Raw genomic sequence first — 26,460 nt, forward strand, 5'->3', positions numbered from 1 at the left:
TTTTATAATATAAATTATTATATTATAATACGTCATTTCAGATAAGAAAAGGTTACTCTAAAGAGAAAGTTCAAGAAAAAAAAGCCAACAAATATCGAGTCAGGAAACCGAGTCTCTGCTTGTGCCGCGTTTCAAAGTTCCCTCGTGAAATCCCGGCTCCGCCCCCTCCGCGGCGAGCGCGACGCTGATTGGCCGGCGACGGCTCATTTGCATTAACGTCAGCAAAGGCTGTAGGTCAATCCTTGCGGGTGCTTTTATTGGATGTGCCGCTGTCAAGCAGCGCCGAAGAAATGGAAGGGCAAACGCCAGAAAGGCAGCGAAGAAACAGGCAACAAACCCGCACCACGTAGCTTCGACTGCCTCTCTTTCGGCGTCCAGACACCTTCGGAACCAGCCTCGGCTCACATTTCTCACCCGAAACTTGTCTTGCACGGAGCGCTCCTGTCATTTTTTTTTCTTCTTCTTCTTCTTCTCCATTTTTTTTCTCCTTCTCTCACTTTCAAAAGCGACGAGGAGTCTTGGAGCTCCACTCCTGGTCCTGGCAACATCTCTTGAATGAACGACTAGCCTTTTTTTTTTTTTTTTTTGTTGGCTATACTAGCAGCCGTCGCCGGGTCCCGGAGCTCGTGGATCAGGCGGATCATCCTGGACCTGGTGTTGGAGGGGGGTGCTGGTGGAGAGAGCGGATGTGTGAATGGAGAGCAGCAGATCCTCCGGCTCTCTCTCTCTCTTCTCTCTCTCGCTGCTGATCCATGGAGGACCGTGGCTATGGATATGTTTGACGTGGGCCGGAGAAGCGAAGATTCCAGCCTGTTGATGATGAAGATGATGATGATGAAGATGATGAAGATGAACCGAGTGGGACAAAGTGTCGTGAGAACCGCGTTCATGGCCCGTGTCTCAAGTGGGTGATCTCGGTCAAAAAGAGAGAGAAAGAGAGAGAAAAGCATCTTTTTTTTTTGCCCCCCCCCCTAGTTTTGGAGGACCCTCATGGGCGGGGAAGGACGAGCACAGATGAGAGACTGGGCAATGGGATAAAAAAAAAAAAAGTGTTGCTGCATGGTGTCTCCTACAGGGGCCTGATCCATCAGTGAAGTTGAGCAACAAACAAAAAAAATGTGGTACGAAAAGGAGGAGGAGAAACATGGCCAAGTGTGCAGGATCATAACGCTTTGATTGAACATCTCCAATTAAGTGAAGAAGAAGAAAAAAAAACAGGGCTGGGGGGGGAGGAAACCTAGCTTCCTGGTCTTAGGGTTGGTGTTGGGGGGGTGGGGAGGGTGGGGCTATAGAAATATAGACTACATTATTCATGCCTTGTTGTAGAGGATATCCAGCTTGGCTGTGGCCTAGATGACACAGATGTATTCATAAAAGTCTCAAAGTGAGGGTGGACCTCTTCTGGAGTTCAACAACAAAAAAAAGTGACGCTCCAACCGGGCCCTCAAAAGTCAAGCACTCGTGCAAAAAAAAAGAGAAGCAGGCTGAAAGTGGGTTGAAGCATGGGCTGTGCTTCGAGTATTCATATCTCTGATAGGGTGGTCTACCACAGTGGAAAAGAGTCCGAGGATTCCCACTCACCCCAGCCGACTAACGCCACTCAGGATCAAGGAAATCCTGTCTCGGGACTGCCCCTGAAACCTCTGAGCTGCAAGGTAAGGGAACTCATGCACTCGTAACAAACCCAACATCTGCCCTGTTTGCACAGCAGAGAGATCTTTCACTGCGTTTACAGAACGGGCCACTAGTGGCGGGTCAAAGGTCTCAGGCCTCCATTCTTCTTCTCGAGGTATCGTTCTGGTTTCAGGACTGAAGATACAGTCAAACCTCCACACCTGCCTGACGCGTAGACTTTCATTGGGTTTAACCACTTTTACACGTGTCAGTCTCGAGAATATTTTCAAGATTTCTGGCTAAATAAAAGAGAAATAGTGCAGTCATTGTTCTATTGATAGAATTAGATACGAGTACTAATACTGATGCCTTTACTTTTATACCAGTTCCTGAACTTTTTAAGATATTGATTCGAACTAAAACACCATTTTTAAACAGAGTACTTGGGTTTTAAATGATGTTATTAATCGAAACTCTGCAGCGAAAGACCAAATGTTTTGATCGGTACTACTAGCATTTTTTGGTCCGTACCACAAAATAACCAAAGATCTGTATCCAGGCCTTCATATCCGATTCCCGGAATAATCGCAGAGATCCATGATTTCCTTCTTTGAAGAGACAGAAACGGCCACGGGTGTGAATGTCATTGTAGTCCTGTGATGAACTGCTGACCTGTTCCAGGGTGTTGCCAACCTTCTCCAAACCGGGCTCCCTTATCATGTGGTCCAGGCTCGCTGGGACTGTAGTGACGATAAGTGTCGATTTGTACGGTCGTTGTCGCGTGTCTGTGGATCAAAGCTCCAGAAATCCATTTTTTTTTTTTTTTTAAAAAGGAAAGAATCTGAACAAGCAGAAGTGCTTGTTCTCTGGCGGACCTTGGGCTATTTGAGGGTCTCTGTCAAGTCGAATTCCGTGGCTAAATGTCAGCGCAGTATGCAGCGAGAAGTCGGCGTGACACATGCCCACACATCATGACACCATGTCTTGCTTTGATTGAATTAATCACCTTATCGAGAGATCAGCTGATGGTACAGCGCTAACCTACAGCTGGAAAATGGTTAATTCTGGTCTGTGTAGCGTCAACTTTACCTGGTGCAGGTGTGGACGGTGTTGGGTCTGTGTAGAAATTGTGATAAAGATGTGGCAAAAAGAACTGACGAGCCCGTTTGTATTATATTTCACCGTCTTTTTTAGTGAGAATCTTAAAGATTATTTATCGACGCGTTCACCATCCTGGCTTTAAAATTATCCTCAAAATGATGTTTGGAATTTCATGATAAAATAAATTCACAAAATGGATATATATAAGTGAGGATTTTTATTTATATTTGGATGATTTTTTGGACATGTCTTTTGTAAGTTTTAGAGTAGATTCTTTTGTTCAAAGCTTCTCATGTGATTGGCCCCTATGACCTTGAACTGTGACCTCAGTGTGATGCATTTGTAAGGGACTGACTTGAAACAAGTTAAATAATGTAAAGTTTCAAGTGATCATATTTAAAAGCCTAAATTTAATGACTCGCAACGACAAAAACTACAATCAGGAAATGAATCATGTGAAATCATCATATTTAGTTTCTAACGTACCAAAGTGTGAATTATTTATTTGTTTCCTTTTTACATCCAATAATGAATAATACTTTATGCTTCGTTGTTATTTTGTTTATTTATTTCTAAAAGACATGAATGTTAATCAATTTAACCATGTTTTTTTTTTTTAAATGAGTGATTTATGAGTGGATTTTTGGTTCAAGGATATAACATGATTTGTGATATAAAGACACGTGACAACAAAGTTCTAAAAATGGCCGACCTGTTCCCTGAGTTAGGGAGACGCTCCCAAACCAACAAGATTTTTTAAAACATAACTATCCATGTCTCTATGAAAGCACTGCAGATGAGTATTTAATCTGATCAGATCAATATGTTCCAGGATTTGAACTCGTTTCTCTCAGATTCAGACTAAAACCTTTGCCTTTTTTTTTTTTGCTCATAATTCTTACCACTCCTTATTTTTATTTTTTAACGTCTACCTTGTGACCAAAAGTTGCCAAAAAGTCCAAAATCACATCCAGTTCAATTCAACAAATATTCAACAAATATTAATGTAATCATTTCACACTAAAGAACACTTAAATGAAACTGAATAGCAAACCTGGTTTTCGACATTTTCGTTCTTAAAGGTTGCTTCGTCTACTTCTACTGCTACAGTTTTGTCAAAGGTAGAAAAAGGTTAAAGTCTCACTTATTGATGATTATTGAAATCGCAAGACCTGCAACTATCGGATATTTGAGTCAATACTTCACAAGAAAATTAAATGCTTAAAATGTACTAGCTAAAGAGAAATAACAAATTCTTAAGGGGGATTATAACATTTAAACGGTTCAACAAAACTAAGAGTTTCGCTATAAAAAGGCTGTTTTTATTTTTAGAAGATTTCATTTTTTTTCTTTAGTATCTGCAAAAAAGTATTAGGCGATTTGAAGCAATATCGTAAACGTCCCCACAGTAATAAACCAGCCATACATTCGACAGCGTAAACTCAAATAACATCAGTATTTAAAACAAGGTGGTGTGGATTAATATTTTCTGAAATTAAACTGATGATGATGATGATAGTAGTTTCTTTCCTCAAAAGTCGATACTTTTAAAGTACAAAGTTGTTTACTTGTTTTTGTTCCGTCTACAACCAAAAACATTGTCGTGCAACTTGTGCGTGAACAAGAGTTGTGGAGTATCTTTGCTTACATTTCGACACCAGAAGGGAGAAGTTGCAGGCGTCTGCTGTGTGAGAACCTCTCAATAGTGGTTTGGGAGTGCTGTGTGAATCTTTGTCAAGGGTATGTTACCATCTGGGCCGCTTTGGCCATGATAAGGCTCAAGTACAAGGTCTTGGACTTTTTCCTTTTTTTTTTTTTTTTTTTTTTCTGTGTGCGCGTCTGTGTGTTTCAGCCAAACGCTGCATCACTTATCTGGCCTTGACATTTTCACTTTGATTGCCTTCACTCACAGAAATTAAGAAGCTTGTATAGCAGCAGGTCCTCTTGTCACTGGTGTTTACGGAATAATGTCGTACTTGTAGCACAACTAAACGCCAACATTCAACCATCCCATTCAAATATGCCGGAACAAACCACATGTTCATATCTGCAAAAGTCTGCTTTATAATGTTTGTTTTGTCATCTAAAGTTTTTTTTTTCCTCGTTTACTATTGACAAATATTAGGAAAACAATCACCGCCACAGTGCCCCCGGTGTGTCGGAGTGGCACCACCATTTATTTGCAAATGCCTCGTAGCATCTTTTCCTATATTAGGTCACATCAATGCTTTTACTGTTGTCTTCCCACCGAGCGGGTGATCGGATCTAGTGATGGACTTTGCTACTCTTGTCATGTGGATGTGCACAATGCTCCTTTCACAAATATATCTATCTATATATATAGATATGTATATAGAGCATCATTATCGTAACCTCTGGCAACCTGTGTCATTATCATATAAGTTGGTGCCGCAGGACTGTTAAATAAACCAATGCTAAAAAAAAAGAAGTTTTTTTTAGAGAATCTCTTCTATTAGAATACAACTGTAGCCCTTAGCTAGACTAGCAATGCTGAAACACATCAGTAATCTTAGCATTGCGCCAATGTGTCGACTAAGTATCGCTACAATAGCATAAAAAAGTTAACACTAACCGTATATTTTCTTTAACCGCATTTAGCAAATCATCAACACACATTCTAGAATCTCTTCTTATTGAGATTAACATTTCACAAAGTGTTTTTTAAAGTCACAAACACGGCTCTAAACTAAATAAGATGAAAACCATAAAAGTATTACACTTTAATGTCGTTGTGAATCAAAACCATGCAGATCGACCTCCAGGTTAACATGAATGGGGGAAAATATTTTCTTTATTATGAATTATTATTAATAATTCTCTCACTGTGTCTGTAGATTACTAATACCTACAACTGCTGCAACATTTTAAACATCATCTTGGATTAAGGAAAATGAAACGACTAGTCGAGACACTTCAGAGCTACAAATGAAACCATTTTCAAAGTTTGTCGAAGAAAACCAACTCGCACTGAAGCACATAGTGGTGGTCGACTCAATACTTGAGAAAAATATCGCCGTCATTGTTAACACAATATAGGATTTTCTCGTGGTGTCAGTACAGAATAAAAGAATGACATAAGATAACACAAGTTTTCTTAGTTTTCTGTCGCACATGTGTTGTCTTTGGTCTGATTTGACTTCCTAAGGTGATGACACTGAGACTCTGTGCGTTAAGCAAATTAAGCTAAGATAATGCATCACTTTGTCACCTTCAGCTCAAAAACACAGACTCCCTTCATCTCCATTATTTTTAATGAGGTGTCACTTATATTCATGTACAGTGAGACAAAACTTCCCTTTGTGTTTGAAATAGTCTTGAGGAATAAGAGCGCATTCAGCGCTTGTTCCGCTTCCCCTCCAGGTTAAGAATTTTTGCATCATAAGGTCATTATGTGATGATTTACGGTGTGATAGAAGATGTGTTCTTCCAACAGAAGAAACTACAAGTGTTTACTTAGCAGCTCTCTGTTCTGTTTAAGAAGCCCTCTGGAATGTAGATGTGAGTGGGCCCTGGTCCACCGCCGGATTTTCAAGCACTGACGCTCACTTGCTTTGAAAGCACCTTACAGGATTGTCTTTTTTCCTTTGAACAATTCTTGTTTTTGCCCTTTAAAAGTCTTTAAAGTCGGTGTCTAACCTTAGTGAGTCGCCCTATGAAATCCTTATGACATTTCAAGCAAAGATAAACGATCAACAGTAGATGTATGTAGTCGATCCACATAGAATCCGGACCACGGTTCCCTCTGGTATTTTAAGTTTGGATTTTAAATAATAATTTGATCTTAATGTCATAATTACTGCTGCCAAGGAGATTATGTTTATGTCAGTGTTTCTTGTTTCTGTTTGTTAGCAAAATAACTCTTAACGACATTTTCAGAAAAGGCTGGTAATGGTTTAAACTAGATTTTGTTTAGTTTTTTTTTCTTCACAGAATCATCATTTATCTGTTTGGTTTCAAAATGCTCAAACTCCCTTGTCCGTCCAGAATTGGTTAATAAAGGTGTCATTTTTTAATCGCAGCATACAATTGAATAACCATTTAATGTAAACGTCAAATGATTATTGTGGTAAATTGTATTATTGTTCTGTCAGATTTGTAAGTAAGTAATTTTTATTTGTATAGCGCTTTTCCAGACCAGGGTCACAAAGCGCTTAAACAATCAAAACAATATTCAATAAAGTATATATTTTAAAGATCAAGATAAAACTGATAACACAACAGGAGTTCCAAAAAATCAAGGAAAAGCCTGAACAAATAGAAACGTCTTGGTGTTTCTTGAAGGAGTCAGTAGATCCATCAAGCGCAAAGAGAGAGGAAGATCGTTCCAAAGCTTAGGAGCAACAGCCTGAAAAGATTTCTCTCCTCTGGTCCTGAACCGTGTTCAGGAACCATCAGTAGATTCTGATCCACAGACCTCAGAGCCCGAGCTGGGGTGTTAGGCTGGATCAGATCAGTGATGTAAGGAGGAGTCTGACCATGAATAGATCTGAAAGTAAGAACCAGAATTTTAAAGTTGATCCTGAAAGAAACTAGAAGCCAGTGAAGAGTTTTATTTACTAGATTTGCAAGTTGACAGAACCTTTTTTTTTGTTTTGCTTTGAGCATAACAACATGAAAGTTGTTTCGTGGATTGGATTTTACGCTTTGAAAAGTACACTTTTTTTCTAGCTTTCCTAAATTGGGCATCATATAGATTTGATCTAGTTTAAAATGAAAATAACCAGTGGTCCATCTTCTTCCTGTGTTCTACAGCAACCTCCTTATCTTTAATCATCTGTCTTCCTTTTATATCTCCATCTACAACATTCTTGTCCAAACCATTTATTAGAATAATTTTGATCACCAGTAATGTAAAAACAAAACCTGAATCATTCTCCTCCTTGTCTCCAAATATCTCTTCTTTCTCTGAAAGACTCATTTATGATCTTTGCCTTTAGTAATCACTAACCCTCCCCCAAAAAAAGAAATTCTTGGCATGTTGAACTCTGACTTTTATAACTTGTTTCTTGTCTTTTTCACCACAAACTTCTGTCTCAGTTTTGGCCAAAACATTTCTTGCACACATTGTCTACACCAGGGGTCGGCAACCTTTGTTATGTAATAAAAAATATAATGAGAAAAATATTAAAACTAACTCGGAGCGGCAAAATCTTTTTGACAGATAAACCGTAGTTTAAAATGTAATAGTCCTATGAATGTATTGAACAAAAATGGTAAAAAAAATACATAACATTGATAGGATTTCTTTAACTCTTTACTCACTAGAAACATTTTAGATTGACAAAAAAAGGCTAAATGTAAAATATGTAAGTAAAAATACTGTTTAATTTAAATGTCAATGAGTTAGTTAACTATGTCCATAAACGATCTACTACTAGTTTAAAAACTAAAATAAAGGGTGGATATTTGTTCACGTCATTAATTTTTCTTCTTTCAAATTGTCGTCTCCAAGTTGTGAAGGAATAGTGGTGAATTCAGAGCAACGCAGAAAAATCCAAGCCCCTTCCCCCAGATGTTACACCCAGGATGAAAGGGGAAAAATATAATTCAAAGTACCTTAAAACCCACTAACTTTCATTTCACATCAATAAACGGTGTTTTATCGTTTGCTTGTTCATCTTTGCTGGAACATTAGAATCCATTTGACGGAACTTCTGCTGTACTATGATGTCAGTAAAACATCTAATGTAAAACATCGTGGCAGTTGGATCGTAATACGTCACATCTTTGTTTGCTCTGCGCTGAGTTTGATCAGACGCTTTTATGACCAAACATGGACTCGAGCGGCGAGTGACGCGTGTAATTAGGCGGAGTGATGAAGCTTCGTTCACGTCATCACTCGGCCTCAGAGAAAGCAGAAGGGCATGTTCGACGAAAACTATGTGTACAGTTTGTCTGAAAAAAATAATGAACGTCCCCGTCGAGTCTCAATGAAAGCCACGTCAGAAGCCAAACAATATATACAAATGGTTTATACATTCTTTCTCCGGTCTGATGACGGCACCTGTGTTTAATATACCTGTTCTTCTCGTACGGTCGGATTCTTTCCAAATCCTCTTTAGCCGACTTTGTTCCTCTTCAAATATTACTCCACTTTGATGGCCTTTAATGCGGCGACTTGTTCATGCTGGAGCTGCCGGGTCGCCGGGGAGAAGTAAACCGGTGTGAATAATACCGGTCACTCATCTTTTAACTCCGGAGACACGAGCGATGGCTTTTCGGCGGGCGGTCCGCTCGCTCTCGTCCTTTTCACCAGATGTCATCGCACGATAAAACCACACTACTCTTAATCAATGGCGACTGTTATTGAACCGTGTGTTATTCAGCCCAAGGAAATCTTATCAGATTTTTTAATATCACTTGCTACTGTCAATAATCTGAGCCTGAGCTATTTTTAACTGCCGGATTAAAACGACATCTCCCTGCACTTTCATCGAGTTCTGCCCTAGCACTCGTGCTTCCTCCAGCATTCCGAAAAAAACCTGCGTTCAGGTGAGATGGTGAGTCCAATTTATCTGTCGGTGAATAATTGTTTGTCTCTGTTCGTCATCGATGGACTGCTGATCTTTCTAAGGTGTCGAACTCGGGAGTATGTGACGTCATTTATTCAGGCTATTTTTGCATTTAGCATCTCTACACTTCACTTCCTGTATTGACTCTTTGATTTATGGAAGTCTCAACATCAATAGTTTCTTATCTCTTCTTGAAAACACTTTTGCCATCGTGACTCCAGATCTCAATATTCTTTACAAGGTAATCTGGTTTGTGATTTAAATCTATGTTGCATTTAATCTTGTGCATAATTACAGTAAGTACTTGTAAACCAGATAAAATGACTTGGATTTCCAGAAGTGTTGTGTCTGAGTGACGAGCAGAAGATGGATGTAATATATATATATTATATATAGTATGTTTACACTGAATATATCATGTTTTACCAGCTTCAGCTTGACCTTTCAAAGGTGATTCATTCTAGAACATGAGACGGGTCATGAGGAGAGCCACAATTAGATGAAGCACCTAATCATTACCAGGATAAACAAGACTAACATAAACCATACAGTACATAAGAACAAATGGTTCTTGCATGATAGAACCACGTCACAACATGTTGCGCAATAACAAAAATTCTCTTTAAAGTCAATGTTCTGTTTTTTTAATTACAGTGCAAAATGAACAATTGTTCGTGTATATAATCTGCTGAACTAAAAGTGAACCAGAGTTTAATGCATTAGTCTCACAGAAATACAGTTGTACATTGTAAACTTTGTGTTCTGCTTGTACTTTTGTACGAGAGTACATTCGTGAATAACCAAATAGCCTATTTATGGGAACATTACCAACATTTTTACCTTTTATTTTGCTTATTATTCATTCCATCAATACATCTTCCATACAAGTATTGCATATGATATTTTATAATAATTGATTAAATATACGTTTAAAACTTTATTGACAAGCCTTTTGTGCTGCCTTAGTTTCACACGTGTGTTTCAATTGACAAGAAGGTTTATGGCATCCAGAGAATTGTAACATCTAAAGGCAGGAATAAAAAGGTTTCCAATTATATAAATCATGAATGATGACGTCAAAGATTTGCTGAACACAAACGGTCAGAGATGGAGATGAATGACAAGAGCGGTGTACGATCCTAAATCGTTGAGCTCAGAGAGAGATTATTGAGTTAGAAAATGAGTTGGAAAAGTGATATTATTTTAGTTCAAAGGTGGGTCAGGCAGTATGCTGCTGTTTTAATATGTACAATTGTTTTCATTTCCATCTATTTTTTTTAGGTTAAACCTTTTTTTTTTCTCAATTAAAAGTTTACAATTTTGATCAACGACTACACAATAAAGAAATATACTTTATATAAGTAAGTTAGTAAGTAAGTAATTTATATTTATAGGGCGCTTTTCCAGACCAGGGTCACAAAGCGCTTAAACAGTCAAAACAATACTCACTAAGAAACAGACGCACTCACTTTCAGCCTAACAAAGTAATTTTCAAAAAATTCAAATCCAATAATTATTGACAACAACATTTATAATATTGGTCAAATATTTTATTCATAGTGAGTTAATTTACTATGTCCTGAGATCAAATGGTTGTACGGAGAAATAAGCAAAAAATTTCCCCGACATCATTGGACATCCATACATTGCCACCTATAGTATTTGGTTAGTCTGCATGTGCTGTTCTATTTGTGTGCCAAGACCGAGACGGGCTCGTGTCACTGGCTGATCCCCGTCACAAACCGTGACATCACTGCTCTAGTTTTGGCTGGTTTGTGGAACTAGCGTGTTACCTAACCGTTCGAAAGAACCGTGGATGCTTGACAGAATAAAGCAGAAGTGCAGCTCCGTCGATGCATCTGCAGTGGGCTTACAGCTAATTCTAATCCCCCCTAAGGCCTCCAGGCCAGTAAAGTAAGTGATATTGTACGGTCGACACCGAGTTGGTTCACGTCTGATGATCTTTTATCGGAGCCCGGTCCTTCTCGCTTGGGTCATGCTGGATTTCAAAGAAGGAGTTAAGCGATGGAAGGATTCCCGGTAAGATTAAAGTAGCGTCGGTAACCAGGTAGCGTCCCACTTAAGACTTCTCCCGCTCCCTTAGCTCGTCGTTTCTCTTATTGGCCTATGACCTTACCTGGAATGAGCCGAGCGAGGAAGGAGAATGTGGATTGCACACGCCTGATCAACAGCTGCCCATGCTTCGCAGTGTAACCGACACTGGCACAGAAGGAGTAGGGCACGTTTATTTATATAGGCGTCTTTTTATAGCTAATAAACTTAGCTGGACACGCTGGAAACAAAGTGGAAACAAAGTGGAAACATGTGATCGAGTCGTTTTTGAGTTGTGAGCGAAGAAGGATGAAACGCTACTTTTAAAGCAGGCAGCTCGGGTCAGAGGGAGAGAGAAGTGAGCGTTTAGTTTAGGTGAGGGGGCTGCTCCAGAGCCCGAGATGGCTTAAGATTGTTCTGGTCTTAGTGGGATTTTGAGGGTAATCTGGATAAGGACAGAAATATCCTGAAGGTGAATGGTGGAGAAAGTGCATGGCTTTCCTTCCGTGTGTCTCATAATGTGTGTGCAAATATGAGTCGCTGTGTATTTATTTGACCAGAATGGATTTTTATTTTCAATATGAAAGGACTCATCATGGGATGTCATCATCAACCTGGGTCGCAGTCATTGGGAGATGATTGTAGCCGACTTGATGAAGAGCTGATGTTTTCTTCCACAGAATCAAGTGGTGACTGTTTGTTTAGAGAACGTCACCGCTAACCTTTTTTTTTACACAAATAATCTGACAGCTGACCAATGCACAACCCGTAACTAGTAGTGTGTATTCGCAAGAATCTGGCGATGCGTATCATGATACAAGGGCAACGATGTATTGCAATACTGTAGAAACAATGTTGGTTGTTGTAGTATTGTCGAGTACTTGACTCTGGTGTTGCATAATTTACAGACAACATGAATCTTGATGAAGTTGTAACTGATTTATTTTGTTTTGAAACCAAAATATGTCTGGGGTCAACTGTATCCTCTCGTCCTCAGTCACCCCCAGGATCTTAGTTAGTATTTTAATGCGTTTGAGTTAAATTGCATCTCAAAAATGTTAATTGTAAATAGAAAAATAAATATAACTAAACGTTTTTGAATGTAAACCATAATGTAAATGATAATGATTAAAAACATTTTTTAATAATGGATATAGTGCTGTTATATAAATGATAAATGATGTTTCTTTTGATGACATCGTATCATTTATATAGAAGTGTATCGATTTATTTTTCATAGGCAATTTCAATGTATATCAATGTTATACACTGAAATTATTGCTTCTGAGAATGAGCAACAAAAATGGATAAAAGCCTTTATATGAATAATGTAATTCTGTTTTATTTCATATGTTTCGATCCGAAGGTTAGTTGATGTAAAGAATTCTCAAAGGGACTCAAGGAAAAAATATATGTTCCCAAAAATGTTTTATCGTTTTAAAACCTGTCATCTTTTTTCATGTTTTATGTTGATATTCATGTACTGAACGTTTTTATATATTTTTGCATTAGATATATATATATATATAGATATATATTCGTTCAGAGTCTCACCCTGGTCACAGGACCTCAGCTACGCCCTTATTTTCTGTGACCCACTCACAGCATTGGAAGGTTATGTGAGCACTATGAGCATCTTCTGCTCTGATGTCACACTTGTACACAATACTCCTTTTGGGTCGATGAAGAAATGTAAGAACACTCAGTCGAGATGGCTTCCGTTCATTCATTCATTAGTGTCTTCAATTGTGCAAGTGTTTTCCCTTCCTTTTGGTCTGTGTGGCAACTTCACTAAAACACGCTTCGCAAACATACCTGTTGGTTTGTTCGCTGAGCAGAAAGAGTGAAGTAACTTTACTGTTTGTTTTTAATCCTCAGAGGTCATTGGACATTCACTGCTGAAGTTAATTCTCATTTTGAGATCCCAAAAAATGTTTTAAAACGGGCTATATTAAATATGATAAAATATAAAAGACGCCTCTTTCTCCCTATGCCTTTTTTTTGTAAATGAAAAAAATAAAATTGTAATTGAAACAATCAGATGTTATTTACAATTGTGTTTTTGCAAAACCCCCCCAAATAAACCCTTGTTCTTTTGGCCTGCAGGACGTTCACATTTTTGCTCAGCGAGGTTCCTATTTAGTGCTTTCAGGCAGAGAAAGAGAGAGAGAGAGAGAGGGAGAGAGAGAGAGAGAGAGAGAGAGAGAGCGAAATCCACCACGAGCGAGGATGTTCTGGGTCTGACTGATCCATGGCCTAGATTCCCTCACTCGAGCAGTGACTCAACTCCAGTCTTCTGCCTGGCTGACTGTGGGCATCAGACATGTGGAAGGAGCCCGAACACACACTGTCAAACTTATTTTTCTAATTGGGTGAAGTGTCGTTAAATCGGAGGCGAGGGTCTGATTCGTGGTCTGCTCTGGGGGGCTGCTTGTTGATTCCACCGTCTGTCTTTCCATTTGTGCTGCGATTCGCATCAATATGTTGCATTTTAAAATCAATTCAAAGCTGAATTTCATGAATATATTTTGATATTTTGTAAGTAAAAACTCCCTGAAGTTGGAGGTACTTTAACTCAAGCTCAACTTGTGTGGCCATTGTTGCTTTATCATTCAGATATTAACTGACAAGTTCTCAATATTAAATATTTTTGTTCTTGGGGGAAACCCAGACTTTCTCTTTTGCCGTGTTCCAGATGTTAGGGAGCGAAATCGTTGGCCAATGTGTATGTTTGGTCTAGTTAGCATCTCTTTCCGACCCAATGGATCTGATGCTTAATTGTTTAATTCATCAATTAAAATGATGGAAAACTGTTTGTTTGAGTATTATTTTTATTAATTATAATGTGTCTTGGATTGTGTTAGTTCCCCATTTTCTGATATTACCAAGTATGTTTTAGAACTTGATTAAACGCATAGTTCCCTGCTATATAATAATACATGTGTTAACATATATTAATAATAAATCCAAAATAAATAAGGCAACAAACAAAAACAGGATTCAATACAACAAAACGTTTGGATGCATATCTTTACTTTCATGATATGTATCTATGTCTATAATCAGTCTGATATAAGTGTGTTTATTATGGCTCTTTTTTTATTTTACATCTATTATCCAAGACAAAAAACTGAAGAGCTACAAATTATAAAGAGGACATTTATTCCTCAACAAATAATGTTAAGTTTAATATATTATTTAGCCAATTGATCTGATTCTATGGATTGTAGAACGACCTTTTTGACCTCATCACAGTGATGTTAACACTTAATGATTATCTCTACTATCAGATGCACTTGACAGCTTCGTGCGATGAGAACTATGGTTTCAGATTTCCAAGTGTTTCATTACCTCCCTGAAACTTACAAGGGTTCCTTATTTTGTAATTACAGTTAATGACAATGTTATTATCTGACTCACAGGTGTGTGAAATATTTGAGGGAAGAAATCATCAACACTTAAGTACTTTGACGTTATCATGTCCATCATTGTCTTGGCAAGTTTGCTTGACGTCAAGAACTTTGTGTCACTTCCTTTCTCGGTGAACGGATAAGAATCATAGCCATGAAGTGAACCACCGAGAAATGATAAACCGAGGGCGTCATCTTTGGAGATCAGATTAAAGATGTGAATCAGAAGATGTAAAACTGAAACATCTTTCTTTGTTGTAAGAGCTTTGTCAGGTTCCTGGTAATGTGCTGTAAATGAGTTTTTCTGGGGAAGAGTCCAACGATCGCCTTCTGCAACTCTTGGCCAAGACAAAAGTGGCATCATACTCAAACCCTTATATGGCTTTGTTCGATGAATCTTTCCATTCTTTCTTTTCTGTCTTGCCTACGGTGTTGTAAAGATGGCTGTCAAGTGTTCAATGAATGAGGTGATGGCATGTCGCTCACATTAACTCCAATTACCGGCTCCAGCATGACGTGTTATTTACGGACGAGAGAAAAACTTTAATTTAATTGTTGACTCATCAAGTCACCTTGACGTTTCTAAGTGTGCTCATTTTCATATTTCAGCTTTTAAACCCCTCAAGAGCACAACAAGAACGTACATGGGTTCATATTGAGGCTTTCTTTTCGGGATGCGTTACGAACCGAAAACCCAGAACAAACACTAGACTATGTCACACTAGCGCGCTAATGCTTACACTTACTTAACATGTCGCATTATGGCCAGCGTGCCAACGCATCCAATAACAAGCTTTTTTCCTGCGGAGCCATTTTAGTTTCCTGTCAAAATTAATAAAAAGAAAATAATGTATAGCGACAAATATGAGACGCTACTTTGTGTGACTTCTAATGAATACTGTGTTCTGAAAAACAATGTTGATAAATGATGACAAAATACTTTAAATTCTTGATAAATCCTGGATCTCGGTTGGTTCTCCACGCTGTTGCTCTATATGAGTGAGTTACTGTAGAGATATACACTTGTAAATTAAGACGATACACATGTTTACAGTGGTGACATGTCCAGTGGGAGTTTGGGTCATTTTCTCATGGACCTTGGTATCATTTGTCCCACAATTACTTGGAATTCCACTGAGAAGTGGTGAGGAAAAATGTTGTGTTGTTTTGTCTCTTTGTTTGTTCACCATTCACATGGTTTCTTTGCTGCCGTGTGTAACCTGTATAACCTCTTTCATGTAGATTTATTATTTAGTGGATAACTGTTTGATTCGTCCAATCAGGTGCCACTTTAAACTTGTGACGGCCACGTGATTGGCTTTAAAACTAACCATTGAACTTCGTCTAACTCGATAAATGATGCGTTAACAGCTTCAGGCTATTGGCAACTCTTCTTACGTTGCTTTGATTTCGAAGTATTTGAGTATTTGTAAGCTTAAGGACACATTTGTTAAGCAGATATAAAGTAGTCCATCAGGCGATTTTATTTTTAAGAGATACCAAAACATGAGATTTTGCTGAGTTTACATCACTTGTTCTACTTATAAGTCAGTGTAATATAGTCCATTATGTACTGATTCTCAAGACTCTCATAAATCATTGCAATGTATACGAAGAAGAGCAAGGTTTCACTTGAACACCCTGTTCAAACAAATGTCCAAGTCTCAACCTACATTTATTTAAAAAAAGATTTTCATTCTTCACAGTCCGGTAGAAGCGAACGTTCCGATGATGAATATATATATATATTGTGTAAAAAGATCACTCTTTCCTGCAAGAGATATCATAGCAAAACTATTTTCTTCTTCGAGCGTTTGACTCATTTTCAGCTATTTGGTGTAACTAAGTGATTAATCCTGCTAATGTGGCCCACTATAAGTGAGCACAGATGACGGTGGATCCGCTCCGACGAACAACAAGTCGCTCACGGACTGGTTTGTGATCTCTGAGTGACTCGTCACTGCGTGAGAGATCCAACCGTCTCTGACGGTGGTTCCACCTGTCTGTTACGCAGCGTGTCTCGCATCTGTCACCGATGATTTATGCGTTTCATTCACTCGTTTGGACTTGGCAAACACACACGAGAAATTGCGTCACCGTTTTAGAAAAAAAGTGCAACCAGAAGTACAGCTGTGTTCTCAGACTATTGTCTTTTGTTAACATTTGTCTTCCCCCTGACTCTGCATTAGAGATTTCAAAATAAAACGCCTTTTCACGATGAACAGCACGTTTGTTCGCTAGTGTCTGTGATTTAAACACTGTAGTTTTATCCCCTTCTTAGGCAGAAATAATATTTATTATAGCCCAAAAAAACGTCATTAAATAGTTGTGGTGAGAATTTAAATAGTCAGGGTTTTATATTTGAAACATATTTTTTATCCCGACGTCCTCGTCACATAAAACACATAAACAGTATTTATAATAAAAACCATAAACCATTCTTTTTTATATATATATATACATCAGTTTAATGTATTGTGAATCCCTTTCATCTAACATTGTTCTTATCCACATATTTTAATTTTCTCTTATTAGTACATTGATTTATTTTTTTAATCAAACAAAAGTCAATAAAATGAAGTATAACAAAGATTATTTTTAAATCTTTAACAAGAGCAAATGAATATATAACTCTTGTTTTGTTCCATTCAATCTATTGGTTATTAATGTAATTTATTTCCATTTAATTTAAATCCAAAAAGAAGCACATTTCTCCAACTTCTGTCTTTAGTAATAAAGTACAACCCTTAAAGGTAATATTTTAGAATAAAAATACTTTTCTTTAGACTATATCTGGCTCATTACAACAGATCTAAAGATCGCTGCTTTCTCCACTCTGGGTCGTAAGAAGCTGTTTACTCATTCTATCTCTCACTGCTGACGTCGGAGCGTTGAACAATGTCATCCAATTTCCTGTTTTTCACTTTAGTGGAAAGCCACTTTCCTCGTGTGTTTGTTGTAGTGTGCATGTGTCCGTCTGAGGGAGTCAAGACGGAATAAGCGGTGGGCTGGAAGAGATGGACAATCTGTATAGGGGGGCCGCGAGCAGAACGCAGGGTCAAAGGTCGATTAAGAATTTAAATAAAGAATACATCGGATAAAATAAGTGAGATTTTTAGGGGGATATTTATCTCTGAAAATAATGCTGGCTCAGCTAAAATGTTTAGTCAGACTTTTATATGAAAGACAGTCGAGAGGTTTTCTTTAGGATTTCCTCAACCTCTCCTTGTGTGCTGAGGTGATGGACAGACATGGAAGATTTTCACTTAAAGTTGTCACTTTTCCCATATGCTTTTTAAAGGGAGTTATTCACCTTTCATCTTTTTTTCATTTCTTCCACTGACCTCATCCAAGTAATAATAATGACAGGAGTTTTGAATTTGTGCTCAGAAGTTTTTATTGATAAATTGTCGTAATTACATTAGAACGCATCAAAAGGAAGGAATAGAAAGATGAACATGTGTTTCTCGAGTTGGACTTGTTGATGTTGGACCACGGGTCGCTCACAGTACTAGCTAAAATGATCAAATTAAAATGAAAAAAAAAAAAAAGAAGTATTTATTTCTAAGTAAATTGAGAATACTTCATATGTACAATGTTTGTTGATGTATCTTGACACACCATGTGAGCCCATGACACACAACACAATGAACTATCTTCATTTTGACGGAGTCATTTGGGTCGATGGAATCAGAACATTTAATCAGTTTAATTCATCCTCAAAATGTCAAATTAGATCTCCATTATTTTTTAACATCGTTTTCCTAGACGGCGTAGTGTCAATGAAGCTATAAATGTTCTCGAACTGACCGAATAAAATACCTTAAATCAACGGAAATGAGGGAAAATAAGGCCAAATTGAACAAGAATAAGGTGAAACATATTTGTGGGTTAAGGGTCGGTGTCGTAAAGAAGCCGATCTTATCCGACTGGCTGCTTCAGATACCAATTTAAGTGATGGGATGGATGATGGGCTGACGTCATGCGATCTATCCGCACTATCAACGTGTTAATGTACGAGCACATGTTCAGTAACGTCCTCTCCACGACAACATCCGCAGCATCTCACCCATCACACAGTCGACTGCATTTGAAACGCAACAAACGGCAGCGAAGAAAATGGAAACGGGCCGGTCGATCTTTCTGTTTCAAGCCACCTTTAGAGTGTCGTTTCTGTGCCCTCTTTCAACCGTCCTGGCAGCAGAGTTGTCCTTTTTTTTTCTAAAGGTTAAAATGACGTCCTTTAAGCCACAAACTTCCTGTAGCGGCAGCCACGAATCCGTCTGAGTTATTGTAGGAAAGTTGAGTTTGAGTCACGTCAATGGTGTGATTCTCGGAGCGGGATCCCTGGATGACTGGTCCAAGCCAAGCGTATTTCCATGGAGTGGCGCTCTCGGTGACGTATGAACACACTCCAATGTCGGCGCTGCCTGACTGCCCTACTTGCTCACTCACTTCCTGTACTTTGTTTGCCTCTGGTCCAGTGCCAGTGTGATGTTTATGGAATGCAAATACTTGGCTGAATGATTCATTGCAGAGCGACGTTCACTGTACGAGAGCAGTATGTCGCCCGGAGAGCAGGGCAGCCCTACATCTGTGTGTGTGTGTGTGTGTGTGCGAGAGGCCATCGGAGTTACACAACCACAATTGCTATGCTTGTGTCAGTGTCAGTTAGAGAGAGACGTCTCTCTGGATGGAGACGGAGCGAGGATCCTCCAGGCCTCACGGAACGGGAGGCCCTGTGGCCAGAGCCCTTACGTCAAGGCCCTGACCTCAGCGACTTCACTGACAAACGCAAGTGCAGTGAAAGCGCAGCAGTGTGTGTTTGTGTCCATCCGTGGCATTTGTCCACAGAAAAGAGGGACTGTTCCGTCTTACCTCTGCAGGAAATGAAACGCCGGGTTGAATCTTTAATCACAGTTTATAAATATGAAGACTGAATGATTTATTCTGACGTGCGTCAGAGGGACTAGGGTCGTATCTAACGGCAGTTAATGAAGAACACTTCATTTTAGTTGATGAGTTGTCTGGTTTTTGGTGCGTTTGGATTGCCAACCTTTCCAGGGTGTCCCTCGCTTGATCGGCAATAAACGCGTTCCGGTTCTTGTCCGGTGTTGTAAAGACAAAACGGGACATTTTTGTGGTGTTGACCTGAAAAATTAGAATAAATTAAAGGAATTTAAATGAAAAATAAATGAATACAATTTTAAAAAAAGAACCTCAAGAGTCCTTTCTAACCATATTTTGTCATGAAAAAGAACGGTTCAGATATTTAATTATTTTAATCAACTATCTTAAGAATCCATTTTTATTTGCTCACTTAACTTGTTTCCTTTTATTCCACTGTATTTTATTTACCCCATTTATTTAGTCATTCTATTCTTCTGTAAACCCTACAAAAAAAGTAATGTGTTGTGATGGAAATACTGGAAATAAATGTGTTCTGGTTCTGGCTTTAATAGTTTAAAAAAAATGTAATCTTTAAACTTTGATGCTCCTTTTTCTTTTACGATCGATGGATGATTTGAAAGACATCAAATCTGATTGTTAAAGTAAAGGTATTTTGATTTGACGTAACATTTTGGGTAGAAAAATGAGTCGAATGTATTAAAATAAATGTGGTCAGATAAAATTGTATAAAATAACTTAATAACATGAATCACAATTAGATGATTACTTCCTTAACTAAACTAAACATCATTCTAACTATCTAAGCAACATCTTTTTTTTTTTTCTTTTTAAACCCATATTTACCCGTGAGGGTCTTATTTTTACTTGTCAATGCCTGAGCACATAAACAAAACCCGGTCTATATATTTGCGAAGCGGCCAAACTCTCAAACAAACATGCATTCTGTCTAGTGTACACATGAGCTTATCATGCGACCGGGTCCTCGTGTCAGCGGAGAATCAGATGATCAGAGCATCAGCTCGCAGCCATGTCTTTCTTGTGGACGCTACAACAAATGGCCCAGTGTCGCGATGACGTCAATTTGGCCGCAACCACGGGCTAATCAGCTTTGCTGTGTCTTTGTTGTTTCACCGCACTCGCGAAAGGCTTACAATTTAGCAAGAGGCTGATTTGCTGCTGCCCGGCACACTCGCACATTCCTTCCTGTATTCCACTTCACATGTGCAGATTGTTTATGGAGAGGAGAAATTCTAAAGGGATGGCGTTCCACCAGGGGCTTGGTTGCTATGGTTATTAACCCCTGAGCTGGGATACATTCAGGAGGAAGGAAGCTAAATTATTTGCAGACAGCACCAGAGTTTACTAGCGAAACAAATATACATTGATTAGATTGTATTGGAATCTTTCCGATGCGTTTAAATAATATTTAACACAATAAAGATGTTTCCGTTACAATAATAAGAGATGTACTTGCCAGTAAACTTTTCCTCTTCCTCCCGCCTTATTTACCAGATCTTATCTCCGATTTCACCAGACGTTGTCCCATTGTTGATGCATATTTAAGTGTCTTACTCAAAACTCTCTTGCCAAGGTTTCCTGGATTGTAGTAGTCTTGCTGTTCAAATTTGCTTCACTTCTAAAACGTCTTAATTATTTATTTATTTTTGCTAGAGGAAGAAAACATTAATATTATCACAACAATACTCACAAAAATTGGCGACAACTAAAAATAATGATGTTATAGTAAATAAAATGAATAAAAACAAGTAATGTAATATAGTAATAAGTGCATTATTTTATTTAGAATATCCAGAAATGTCTTAGAAATGGTCACAATTTGAGGCAAAAGTAGAATGAATGCAATAAATATGATCTGTATTAACAATATGATGAAAGAATCATTGAGGTCAATAGAAACATAAATAGTAAAAGATACAATACAATTCAAAGAAGCTTGAAACAAATTGATCATTACTTCATAATCAATTTCAAAGACTGATGGAGGCTGCAACATTGCATACAAAAGGGCCACGTTTGGCCCCACGCCATTGGCTATGGTTACAGAATAATTTTATCGATATTCATGATTATGTAGTTGCTATTCTGAGCAACTATAGAGATTGAAAAAAATGTTAATGTCTTGAATGTAAATGTGATAATTGAATGTGGAAAATGACTGGAGGCTTGTTCATTGTACCAAATTTATTCCATGGAAGCAAAACAATGACATGGTTTTATGACCTCAATGCATTAATGTCAGTAATACATATTTCAAAGTGGAACTATGAATCCGGTTCTGAGGTCCAGTTATTAGCCTGGTCATGACGTGATATTGAAATTCACTTGTTCTTCAGGCTTTATCATAATAAATGTGCAAAAATAAAGTAGTTCATTCAAATATGTCTTTGATTTATACTTTATTTTCCATATTTGACAGTTTGTTTCATTCTTTTGTTTGCAGACCACGGTGAAGGAGGTGAAATTTGGACCAATGAAGTTATTTAAAGACCCGCTTCAGGTACAGCATCCCATCAACTAAGAATTTAACCTATTGCTTCTTTGCATGTATTCATTGTTGTTGCTGATATTCGTTGTGTAGTGGGTGAACTTGTCGAGGGTAGAATGACTTTGTAGTGCAAACTAAATTTTGGCTATCAACGTTCAAAGGAAACTTCTTGTATGTTTTGCTTAACAATATCAATATTGAGTGTTTAAAAGAGTAAAAGAGTTGCATTGTTTGAATTCAAATGTCACCAAGGATTCGTGTTGGTTACAAGCTCCTAGTATTTGTTTCCCTGGTATAAATGAATGAATAGAGGAGATGAAAGATCATTCGCCATGTGCTATTCCTCAAAGTCAACTTCTCCGTAATCGAATGTTGGCTGTTAAGCGATAAATGCTGTCACCCTTGAAAGGTCCTAATGTCCTGTGGAAAATATATTTTTCTCTCATCACTCCCGTGTTGCACGAAGCAGATATGCGAGCAGGGAAACTACCTTCACTGACGTCAGCGAGCGTTCTGATGCTATCAGAGGACCCATAGAAGTCAGACGGCCTCAACACAATGAAGATCATGGGACCGCAGTTGCATGGGTGAAAAATCCCACTAAGTTAAAAAAAACAAGGTTAAAATCAGTCAAACGGACGACTATCACGCTGACATTCCACACATTGTTGCTGTTCTTAGCTGCGCCATGTAATTGTTATTGTTGTGGGAGAAGAAATCCAAAACGTTTTCTTGCTAAACGCTGAGGTCTGCTCACGTCATGTTCTCTCAGCTAAATCCGATTTACGCCCTTCATTACTTTGCTCGCTCACTACCTTCTTCTATCCGTCACGATACTAGGAATCGGCTCCAACCTGTTTTTAAGCAACAGAACCAAGTTTTTCAAATAAATTGGTAACAAATATACAATTCATTAGGGAGTATTGGCAAGAATCCGTTGCTACAAGTTATATCACGATATATGGACAACCATACAATATATTGTGATACTATAGGAACATATTTGTAGTATTGTCGAGTACTTGACTCTGGTGTTGCAGTATTTACAGACCACATGACTTTTGACGAAGTTGTAACTGCTTTCATTTGTTTCGAAACCGAAAGCAGTCCAAACATCAGGTTTAAAAGCTGCTGGAGTCGACTGTATCCTCTTGTCCTCAGTCATTGCCAGGATCTTGTGGGATTTAATAGCCCGTTGGCTACGGAGGACCGATCTTTAATTGCAACAAAAAACAGCATGAATATTTTCATGTCAAATGTAAATCAAATTAGAAAATGAATTATTTTATTGACACTTTATTCAAACATTAAGCATAAAAGAACTATGATCAAATTTAAAACATGATTTAAAAGATAAAAATTCAAATTAGATCAACGCAGCACTGTTGAATATCGATAGATTATTTAGGAATGTAGGGTATGATAAAGAAAAATCACAATATTTAAGTGTATTGAGATTTTCTTAAACCCCTGCACGTCATTCTTCAGCTGAATGTAAACCGTAAAAGTCATCATAGAAAAGTGTCGGCTTTATTGTCCGATGCCCTTCAGCGCGACCGCGGTAGGAAAGCGCGCCGGAGAGATATCCCCTTCCTGTTTTTGTCACTCGCGGCTGGTCGTGTCGTGCCCTCCTCGCGTCGCAGTGGACCACCACCTCCGAGGCTGACCACAACTTTTATTGCTTTATTTTATCTCCATGAAAGTTTTTTTATCTTAAGCATGCTTGTTACTCCCCTGCTGCAGGAATGTTGTCTTTTAAACCAAAAACCCCAATGTGGAATTCCGGTCTCATTCCTGGAGCGTACCTTGCATAGCTGCAGAGCGTCGGTGCTGATGTATTTATGACCGGGACACTCAACTGCTGCTTGTAAGTCATGTGTTGAATATGGTCTGCATTAGCATCTCACAGGAGAGACGTGTACTATCTGCTTCTGGATTTGGAACTCCAAGTGAAATCTCCGGCAGCTCTATTCCGTCATTGTCGAGGCGAGTAACCCCAGTAAAAGTTGGATCTTCGTGCCGGGACTTACAGGTGTGATGCAAAAAAAAGCCGAGGTGCAGAACAAACTTTCCCTTCTTTATGTCGAATCCCCTGCAGCCAAGAGCCCGGAGATGACGTGGATCTTAGGGTGACTCATGAATCTCGCTGCAGCTCCTGGATGCGGGCCGGCATTTCTGGGTCCAGTATTATTAGTATATAATGGGTTATAAGAAAATACGCTGGCAGAGACGGAGGGTTCTCTCAATGGCTGCTCTGACGAGAGCAACTGCACTTTTTTTTTTTTTTTTGCCACAGGATTGGCAGAGTCGAGGGAGAGGCCTCGGCCAGCGAAGGCCGTCGCCGCGAACTCCGCCATAGATTACAGCGGCGGATAATAAAATCTCTGACGCATCCGAGCGCGGGCCGTGACTGATCAATCTAGAACTTTGCTCGCAGCCTGAGCTCAAGGAAGGAAAAGAGAACACGCCATTTAAATTGTCTTTTCATTTCCTTGTAGTTCAACCGCTAACAATTTAAGACGGAGTTTCAAAAATGATTGAAAAAGTCGGGTTTGATCATCTGATATTAGCATTACTTAGTCACAAAAATCAATACATATATCAATAATAAACTCCTTCTGAGGGGCTGAAGTGAAAGAATCTTCATCCCCCTGTGCGACTCCGTTTACTATATTTCATTTGATTTACATGGCTGACATTTTTTGGTTGGTTAAATGAAAGACTTTTCACGTTTGAAAGTAACAATGGGATTTAATAACATGGGAAATCCATGTTATTAAATTCAAACGACTGCAGCACAGCCAAGTAAACAAAGGTTGATCTGGTGAGAAATGACTGGACCTAAAATGAGACTTTTTGGCTGTAGATAAGTTGAGGAATTGAATCATGATTCATGTGTTTATTATTTTTGTGCAGATTTAATCCAAGTTTCTGAATCAAGTGCATGAACAGAGGTATTAAATATGTTGTATATTATTTTTATCTGTGTTTTTTATATAGAGAAATTCAAATCAGTGTCTCATAAAATAACTATGATACATGAAATCGGATAGAATTCTATGAATGGTCACTGAAACAAATTATTATTTTTTTTAAATCAGTCTTTAACAATGTTTTACAAACAAATGGGAACAGTTCAACTTCTTTTCTTTGCCAATATTGACTTGAAAACCAAAGATGCCCCAGTTTTTCTAACATTTATTTGTTGGTTGTTTATAATCTCAACATCCGTTAAACCAGGAAACGGGAGTCATGGTTTGGTATGTAGTTTTTGTAAATACTTAAATGGTAAAATGTTGTGTCCACATAAAGTGACGCGATTGGCCAGATCTTTCTATCAGAACATTTGTGTTTGAGAAAATGTAAATATAAGAAGTTATTACATCTTTATTAAATGTGCATGATGTTGAAACCTAAACTTTTTTTTTGTTGGAATGAAGCACCTGCCTCTGCTGGCGACATTAGAAAGCAGGTGACCCACCAGGTGAATTAAAAAAAATGTTGATTAAAAACCACATTTTTAGGCAGAAGCATCATATTGAGAAATCCATCGCTTGGTTTAGTCCAACACCTCGACATTAATCCTCTGGTTATTTTCGGACGACTAATTATATTGCAAAATGCTCGGAGGATTATACGTGACTCATTTGACCGAGTTTGTCCTCTCCACTGTCCACAGGTACTTTTAGTTTTTGCCAAAGAGGATAGTCAGAGTAATGGCTTCTGCTGGGCGTGCGAGAAGGCCAACTTCAGGTGCAGCACGGCCCGGACTCCGGAGTCGGCCCTCGAGTCCTTCATGGAGAAGCATCACGACCTCGTCATCATTGACCACAGACATTCCAGACACTTTGACGCTGAAGCACTATGCCGGTAGGCCTTTCATCACCTGTGTCGCACTTTTAACAAAGCATCTGAGTGACAACGAGTCTTTAAGCTCCTGCCATAATATTCCTCTACAAAAGTAAAAATGTATCCCAGTGTTTGTGACCAGCACGTTCCAGCTCATCATCCTCCCATGATTCAGCGTTTGGGCCGAACGTTTCCTTGCTAATCCGGCACAGAGGTCCCTCTGATAGAGAGACTTTATTTCCTTAAACCCTCTTTTCCCTGTAAACTTTGTTTTAAAGCTTGTGATTGATGCTTTGATGTCCGGGCCAAAGACACATTGGCGGTGTACAGAATGTTGAACTGCAACCGCTCCACTACACAGTGTACATTTTGTTTTCATCCATGTGATGATCATTATCTAACAGACTAGACTGTTTGTTCAATAGCAAGAGTGCCTTAATTCAGGAAAGAAAAAATAGATCAAGGAAAACATAGAAGTTTGTTT

The 26,460-nt window shown here is 38.5% G+C and overlaps 1 protein-coding gene across 1 annotated transcript in view; it reads left to right on the top strand.

The window, feature by feature from the left end:
* The first annotated feature begins 1,298 nt into the window (after window positions 1-1,298).
* pde8a (phosphodiesterase 8A) overlaps window positions 1,299-26,460 on the top strand; it is a 46,253-nt gene continuing 21,091 nt past the window's right edge. Inside the window, exons 1-3 of the mRNA XM_087793836.1 lie at window positions 1,299-1,655; window positions 22,083-22,139; window positions 25,807-25,997. Coding sequence (XP_087649962.1) covers window positions 1,503-1,655; window positions 22,083-22,139; window positions 25,807-25,997 — 401 coding nt within the window. The 5' untranslated portion in view covers window positions 1,299-1,502. The remainder of the gene's footprint in view (window positions 1,656-22,082; window positions 22,140-25,806; window positions 25,998-26,460) is intronic.

The sequence above is a fragment of the Callionymus lyra genome, chromosome 6 (assembly GCF_982586985.1).
Source record: "Callionymus lyra chromosome 6, fCalLyr1.hap1.1, whole genome shotgun sequence".
NCBI classification, from domain to species: domain Eukaryota; kingdom Metazoa; phylum Chordata; class Actinopteri; order Syngnathiformes; family Callionymidae; genus Callionymus; species Callionymus lyra.